We start from the raw sequence: 7,929 nt of genomic DNA on the forward strand, positions 1-7,929 counted from the left end.
GTGAGAGTGGGAGCCAATCAGCTGGCAGATAAGATGTCAGCTCGGAGGCAGTTGTCTGGAGACTCGATTCCATGCCTTTTACCTCCACAATTCAAACTGCAAACCTTGCACAACAATTTCAAGCTAGTCAGTCATTCACTGAGCCGCCCGCGCGCGGCTCCACCAGAGCACAGCACAACAACCCCGGTCAGCAGAACCCGGGCACGGGGGGGGGAGAGAGAGCAAGAGGCAGAGAATTTTTGCCCACAAAACATACTAATTCACTTTACAGTATATTCTGTGAAGCGCTTTGAGAGTATGGAAGATGTGATAAGGTGCTATATCAAATGCAATAATTATTATTATTATTTTAGGCAGGGAGGAAGGGAAGGTGGGGGGTAGGGGGAGACAGGATCATTTCCCTTTAACTTAATTAGACATTACTGGTTTACAAACAGGACAACTTGCTTCCAGAAAGATGACCACAGGCAGAAGCAGCAGAGGGGTTGTTGTTGGCAACCAAATGTTTTACTAAGCAGGAGATGAGAAGGGGGAGAAGGGTGAACCAACTAAAACAGTGAGACAAGGTGTGGGGGATGCAAACCAGCAAAACAGACATGTAGACAGGAGGGGTAAAGAGAGAGAACATACAAACTCCAGTGGGGGAGGGGAGAGAGAATAGAAGCGTCATTAAATGTTATTTTAACTATTGTTACACCTCAAACGCTGCCGTTTGGGAATTATCCTTAACACGAGCAGTTAGTTCATGTTTGTTTACAGCGCTTCTAAAGCGCTAGTGTAGGCTTCAATTGATTGGTTTTATAAATATTTGTAGATGTGAAAAAAACTCGTCAATATATTCACAATTCGTGTAAAACAAAAACAAGCTCTGTAACTTTACCTTCCAACAGGGGAGAAAGATTGTCCTGTCGGGGTGCGGGGTAGAGGCAGCAGTTTTGGGGCGGGGGGGGGGGGGGGGGGAAGAGAGACAGAGATGATTTTGGCTGTTTTTGGGGGGGTGGAGAGGGAGGTGTTTTTGCCTGTGATTTTCGGGTGGGGGGGGGGAGAGGGAGATGCTTCTGTGCTGCTTTTTGTGGGGTGGGGCGAGGGAAGAGGGGGATGATTTGAGCTGTGTTTTTGCGGAGGGGGGAGAGGAGAGGGAAATACTTTTGTGCTTTTTTGTATGTGTGTGGGGGGGGGAGAGGGAGATGATTTGGGCTGTGTTGGGAGGGGGGGGGAGAGAGAGGAAAGAAGAAGGTGATGGTTTGGGGGGATCGGAAGGGTGTGCTTTGTGGGAAAGGGCGATGCTTTTGTCTTTGGGGATTTTTTTGGTGGGGGGGGGGGGGGGGGTAGGGGAAGAGGAGATGCTTTTGCCTGTGTGTGTTTTGGGGGGTGGTGGAGGGTATAGGACGAGAGATGCATCTTTTACCTGTCTTTACCTCTCTAACCACAGGTCACACACACACACACACAGTTAAAGACACACAAGCGACCCCGTTGTTTACCTGCGCTCTGCCCAGAGGCTGTGCCGTGCTGCCTGGGCTCATGGCGGGGTGGGGGCTCCGGCCTGGTTGTCCTCCCGCCGCCGATCCCCAGCCCTGGCTACTCGCTACTCCATACTGACTGGCCATGATGTCGCTGCTGCCGCCGCCGCTGCTAACTTTCAGCGAGGCCTGAGAAGCCCCCGCAGCAGCGGCGGCGGCGCTGCCGTAGTCCGGGAAGCCGTAGCCCCTCATGGCGGGGCTGGGGGAGGTGAGCAGTTGGTTGAGGGTCGGCGTGGCTCCCCCCGAGTGCTGGTTCTGCAGCGAGAAGCGCTGGAAGGCGGCCGCGGGCTGTAGCGGCTGCTGCTTGTTGCCCAGGTGAGGGTGGTGATGGTGCGGGTGGTGGTGGAGGCCGGGGCTGCTGTTGGCCCGGGGAGAGCTGAGCATGCTGTAGGCGGCGGGCCCGCTGCTGTAGGTCGGCCTGTAGGCCGAGTAATGGTGGTTGTAGCTGTTGTTGCTCGAGTAGCCGTCGTGGGAGTTGTGTAGCGGGCTGGGGCTGACACTAACACCGCCGGCCTGTAACTCCTGACCCGAGGCCTGAGCCTGAGCCGGGCCAGGGGACGGGTGAAGGCCGAGTCCGGGGCTTTGTTGTCCGCCATGTTGATCGAAATAAGGCCCGGGGCCGGGGCCTCCTGCTCCTGCACTGCCCGCTCGGTAGTAGTTATAGTCGGCCAATCCCGGCGCTAGGCCCAGGCTTTGGCCCTGGCCTTGGCCCGGAGTAGCCGCCGCCGGGTGCTCGTATCTCTGGTCGCCCATTTTGAGCAGCTCCTCGTCGGTCTTGCCCCCGCCGCCGCCGCCGCTGTTGTTGTTGCCTTGACCGTCGGCCGCTAACAACCCGCCGCCACTGTCTTTGCCGCCGCCGCCTCCATGTTGACTGTCCGCTCCGCCGCCTCCCTCTCCTTCTCCCTGGTGATGGGGGGGAGGCGGCAGCAGCTGCAGGTCACCCGCCGCCGGCTTTAGCTTGTGATGATTGGGGATCATCAGACCCGGCTCTGGGGCCGCCATCACTGCCCCGGAGCAGGAGGAGGAGGAGGAGGAAGAAGGCGACGAGTTGGATCCGGCAGAAGGCGAGGCCGAGGCGGTGTCTTTGTGAGGCGGCAGCTCGGGGTCGGGGTCGCTGTTGTTGGACGAGGCCGACGACGAGGAGCCGCCGCCGCCTCCACCTCCTCCGCCGCCGTTGTTGTTGTTATTGTTGTCGCCGGGAACCGCCGAGTGTCCCATCATCCCGGGCTCTCCCTGTCCCGGCGGCGGCGGCTGGTGATGATGATGGTGATGATGGCGGAGGGGAAGGCGAGGGTGATCAACGCTGTTGAGTGTCAGCCCTTCGCCGCCGCTCAGTGCGAGTCCCAGACCCGCCGCCGCTGCTGAGGAAGGAGGGGAAGAAGAAGCCGCCGCCATCGCCACCGACTTGCTGCCGTTGTTGATGTCGGATTCGCGGCCGCTCAGGCTGCCGCTGCTGGAGCCGCCGGGGCTGCCGCCGCCTCCACTGGAGCCGTTGTTGTTGTTACTGTTGGCCGGAGCTGCTGCTACTTGAGCGGCCATGATCATCCCTCTCACACACACACACACACACACACAGCCACTCACTCTCTCTCTCACACACACACACGTCTATCTCTTTTTTTTCCTTTTCTTTCCCTCCTTCTCTTCCTTTTACAGTACCCGATCATTAAATATTATTTTTCCCCCATCGAAAAAAAACCCCAACCTCCCACCCTCTCCTTCCCCTTCTCTCTCTCTCTCTCCTTCCTTCCCTCCCTCCCTCTCTCTCTCTCCTTCCCTCCTTCCTCTTCCAGTTGCAAAGTAAAAAAAAACAACTCACACCAGACTCTCTCTCTCTCTCTCACACACACTCAGCTCACAGGGCTCTCTCTCGTTGCATAGTGATAGTTATTACAATATATTAAATGTTGCTCTCTCTCTCTCTCTTCACACTCCCTCTCTCTCCCTCTTTCTCTCTCTGTTTGTCTGTCCGTGTCTCTCTCTCCCTTTTTTTTTGCTCTCCAGACCCTTCTCTTTACTTTCCCTCTCTCTCTCTGTCTCACTCACTCACTCTCTCGCTCTCTCTCTCTCCTCTAATCGGCAGTAAACTTTCCTCCTCCAGGATCTGTTTTAAAAATCAAACTTTCCTTCCTTTCCTCTCTAACCCGGATATGGGTAAATACATGTCTGGCTGTGGCTGTGGCTGTGGCCCGGCCCGGCATGGCCCGGCCCTCCAACAGCCATGAGCCATCCCTCTCATTACTGCACAGCTTACAGCAAAACCCGGCCTGGAGCCCCCCCCCCCATGTAATACACCCCAACACTGACACTCATCATCATCATCATCATCATCATCAGCCTCGCATTCCATTTCGATCCTCGCGCCATCACACCTTCACGGCGTCGCGAGAGAGCGCTGCGCGGATATAGCCGCGTGAATTGCAACACCGGCCATACCCCCGCCCGCGCGTTCTTCGAGGCGCCCGTGGGCAGCGCCGCGCGGACTGACCGGCCCGCACCGTGGAGTGTAGCGACTGCGCGTCTCGTGGCACTGTGCACGGCAGTGTCCAAACGCGACGCGCGGTCGGAGATCGAGCGACGGAATTATTATTGTTTCAGTGATTGGGGTGGGGGGGCTGCTTCACCGAGCTTTTCAAACTAATAGAAACATCTTGCTTGGTCAAGATCGAATTTTGTTTTTTAAAAAAGGGGGGTTTTTAAGGGGGGGGGAGGACAATTCATTCCATATTCAGGTGAAGTCCTGTAGCTCAGTGGTTAGAGCACTCGCTTTGCAAGCGAGAGACCTGAGTTCAATTCCCGGCAGAGGGCGAAACCTTGGGCAAGTTTCCTTACTCCACACACCTGATAATAATCCCTCCAAAACCAAAAACAATAATAAATTGGTCATTTTCAATCCACGACTGTTTGTGGGTCATTGCTGTGCGCAATTGGCTGCCGCGTTCGCCCACAAAAAATATACAGTCAATTCACTTTACAGTGTGTTCTGTGAAGCGCTTTGGCACGTCCTCCCCACGTGAAAAGCGCTATATCAAATGCAAGGATTATTATTATTATTATTATATTGCTTCCTCCAACTGCCTGTGTGGCAGAGTGATCCAGTCCAGGCCTTCGCTCTCTCCCTCCCCGGGTTCAATCTGTTCCTCTCCAGCCTCAGAGTTAGACATAATCACAGGATCACTGGATCCTTACGCTATTAACTTATACACAGCCACCAGCCTCCAAATCAAAACTCTGCCGCCAAAAAACATTGCCCCTCAAACTGCCCACCACACTCTGGTGTTGCGGGCCGGGTCTGAGCAGCGGGGTTAGGGCAAATCAAACCCAAATCACAGGGACTATTTTCTCTAATGTGTCCTTTCCTTCAGTGGTAATGAACAACATTCCTGGGTTGAAGCTCAGCTCTGCTCAGCTCAGTGCCTATTTGCTGTTCTTGCACACTCCCTCCCTCTGGAGGTCTCTCTCTCTCTCTCTCTCTCCATCCAAAACAAAATTGAGGACATGTTCTTTTTAATCTTTTTTTTTGGGGGGGGGGGGAACACAGCACAGTGATCATTTCCAAACTGTATTTTCTTGCTGACATTGAAAAGCATCTCAAAAGTTTATGGCCAGGTTCTCCCCCCCACCATTCCCTCCCTCTCTCTCTCTCTCCCCCCACATTTACCTAATGAAAAGAAAAGGGAGTTGGTTGCAATTGCTTCACACGCATCAATAGTTGTCAGTAAAATCTAACTGACGTCAGCCCTGGGTAAAAGATATGTCTCTTTTGTTCTCTCTCTCTAACCCCCCCCCCCCTTCCCTCCCCCTTTCAGTTTGCAATTAAAATAATCCCAAAGATCCCAAATGGAAATAAAAATAAAGTGCTTATTGCGATTCGGTCTGAACTTCGGTCAAGGCGATGTTTGGTTCCGAATCCCAAAATGTGTGTTTTTTTTGCAGAAGCCTTTTTGATCTTTATGTCTCCCAGCCTCGGTCTTGTCTGTTGGGTTCAGTTATGCCGGAAGGTTAGTTGCAAATCCTGGCTGATCTGAAATTCGATCAATAGAGGCAAGAGAGAGAGAGAGAGAGAGGGATAAGGGCAAAGAGAAGGCATTTGAATGCAAATAGATATAGGCTCCTGATGCCCAAACAAGCTCCTTACACAGTGTTTTAAATAAGAATGATAATGCGGCACTGTTATCCCACACAATTTAAACCAGAAAGAGGAGAAGAAGAAGAAAAAAGAAAATGGATACCAACACAAAAATTTGCACGCAGAATACACAGTCAATTCACTTTACAGTATATTCTTGTTTAGCGCTTTTCAGACGTCTTGGTGTGAAATGCAAGGATTATTATGAACACAAACGGTCTGTTTTCATTGGGAGGAAAGTGAATCCTTGAACCACATTATCATCTTGCTGGGTGGCTTCTAGCGACAAGCGCGGAAGTAAAATTGGCAGCTTTGACAGCAGCAAATGAAATGCAACTTTTTTTTAAAAACGTCTATTACAGTAAAATAAAATCAGTGTGTTGAAACAAAAGTCCTTCGGTGTAATTTAAAGCTGCACAATTTTTCATATCATACATTATTTACAGGGCCAGATATCAAAATCTATCACATCTCTTGAAAGGTATTTAAAAGGGAAAATGAGGTTTGGTACTTTTTACAACTTAGACGTTCCATTTGTCATCACAGCTCTTTTTTGTTGTTTGAAAAGATCATTGATCGCATTTAAAAAGATAATGTGCAAATAATAAATATTTACTTTTAAGGAACACTGTTGCTACATTTCATCAAAATAGAAAATGTTAAAAAAAAGAAATTAACGTATCTTTTATTTCCATCTCCAGGCTTATCCTTTCCAGGTTTCCTCTGTTTACCCAGAAAGTCACTGTTAACACAAATGACCTCCATAAACATAACATGTTTTTAGAATATGAGTTTTACTATCCTCGAATAGTACATCAGGAATCGCAAAGATCAGCAAAATGTTCCAAGTCACAAATTATTTGTGTATTTACTGTAATATTTAAGATGTACAGTAACCATGTCTTGTTCTCCATAGATAAAATATTTTTTCAATTAAGAATGCAGCTATTTCTATATTTTTTNATCCTTCCAAAAAGTTTGCTAAAAAATATCAGTACCTCACTAAAATATATCACTTCCGCATCTCAGCCCAAAGACAGACAACTGAATGCATGATTATCCAGCACGTGGAGTCCCTTAGCCCAGTGGTTAGAGCACTCGTCTCGCAAGCGAGAGGGCCTGGGTTTGATTCCCGGGCGGGAAGAAACCTTAGGCAAGTTTCCTTACTCCACACACATCTGTTTACATAGCAGTTAATAGGAACACGGTTGTTAGTCAATTGGCAGATCACGTTTCTGGGGGTAATAATCCCTCTCAAAAAATTTTTTTAAATTTGGTCATTCAATCCACGACTGTTTGTGGGATGCTGCTGTGCACAATTGGCTGCCGTGTTTCACCCACAATATACAATTCACTTTACAGCATATTCTGTGAAGCACTTTGAGACACCTCGAAAGTGTGATAAGGCGCTCTATCAAATGCAAAGATTATTATTATTACAAAGTATATCACTTCCACATTCAGCCCAAATACGGACAACTGATTGCATGGGTAAGCAGCGCTCTACTAAGTTGTCTAAATATCCACTTTTACCTTGTGATGGCTCCAGCAGAAATGCTACTTGAAAACAAAACAGTGAAAGAGAAATATAGAATTATGAAAGATGGTTATCAAGACAGGGAGATACCCTACTCTCTTTTGAACAATATTTCAAGTCAGATTTTAAAATGAGTTGCACAAAAATATGTGGATAATACTTTTAAAACAGAAAATCTATTTCCATTGAAAGCATCGTGCATCATTTTCATATCTCTGTCATCTGTACAATTTCAGTGGAGGTCACAGGGATTCTTCCCTCTATCGCACAGGAACTAGGCAAAAGAAGGGTCAAAACAACAAAACCAAAATTACATTTGTATGGCGTCTTTTGCGTTGGGAAGACGTCCCAAGGTGCTGGACAATCAGTGTTTCGGACCTGAACTGGGGATTGGGATCGGGGAGGGTGAGGGAAGAAGGGTGATCGAAGGCACAGTCGAAGAAGAAGGTTTTGAAACGAGTCTTGAAGGAGGCAAGGGAGGGGTCCGAGGTGGAGGGACTGCGGAATGGAGTTCCAGAGGGTGGTAAATTGCACAACAGTAGCGTATGTGTGTCAGCTTGGCTCAGTGGTAGCACTTTCACCTCTGAGTCAGAAGATTGCATGTTCAAATCCCACATTTGGGCTTCACCTCAAATAGCCTACACTGACACTCCACTGCAGTATTGGGGGGTGTTGTATTGTCAAAGGTTCCATCTTTCTGGTGGGACATTAAACCAAGATCCCATCTGCCTGTTGGACAT

At 49.5% G+C, this 7,929-nt stretch overlaps 1 protein-coding gene across 2 annotated transcripts in view; it reads right to left on the bottom strand.

Annotated features, from left to right (window-relative positions):
* The window catches only part of arid1b (AT rich interactive domain 1B (SWI1-like)), a 283,137-nt gene extending 280,023 nt beyond the window's left edge, over positions 1-3,114 (bottom strand). For both annotated transcript variants that reach the window (XM_007905499.2, XM_007905498.2), the window contains exon 1: positions 1,485-3,114. In XM_007905499.2, coding sequence (XP_007903690.2) covers positions 1,485-3,068 — 1,584 coding nt within the window. In that variant the 5' untranslated portion in view covers positions 3,069-3,114. The remainder of the gene's footprint in view (positions 1-1,484) is intronic.
* Positions 3,115-7,929: the final 4,815 nt, after the last annotated feature.

This window comes from Callorhinchus milii, unplaced genomic scaffold, assembly GCF_018977255.1.
Source record: "Callorhinchus milii isolate IMCB2004 unplaced genomic scaffold, IMCB_Cmil_1.0 Scaffold3, whole genome shotgun sequence".
NCBI classification, from domain to species: domain Eukaryota; kingdom Metazoa; phylum Chordata; class Chondrichthyes; order Chimaeriformes; family Callorhinchidae; genus Callorhinchus; species Callorhinchus milii.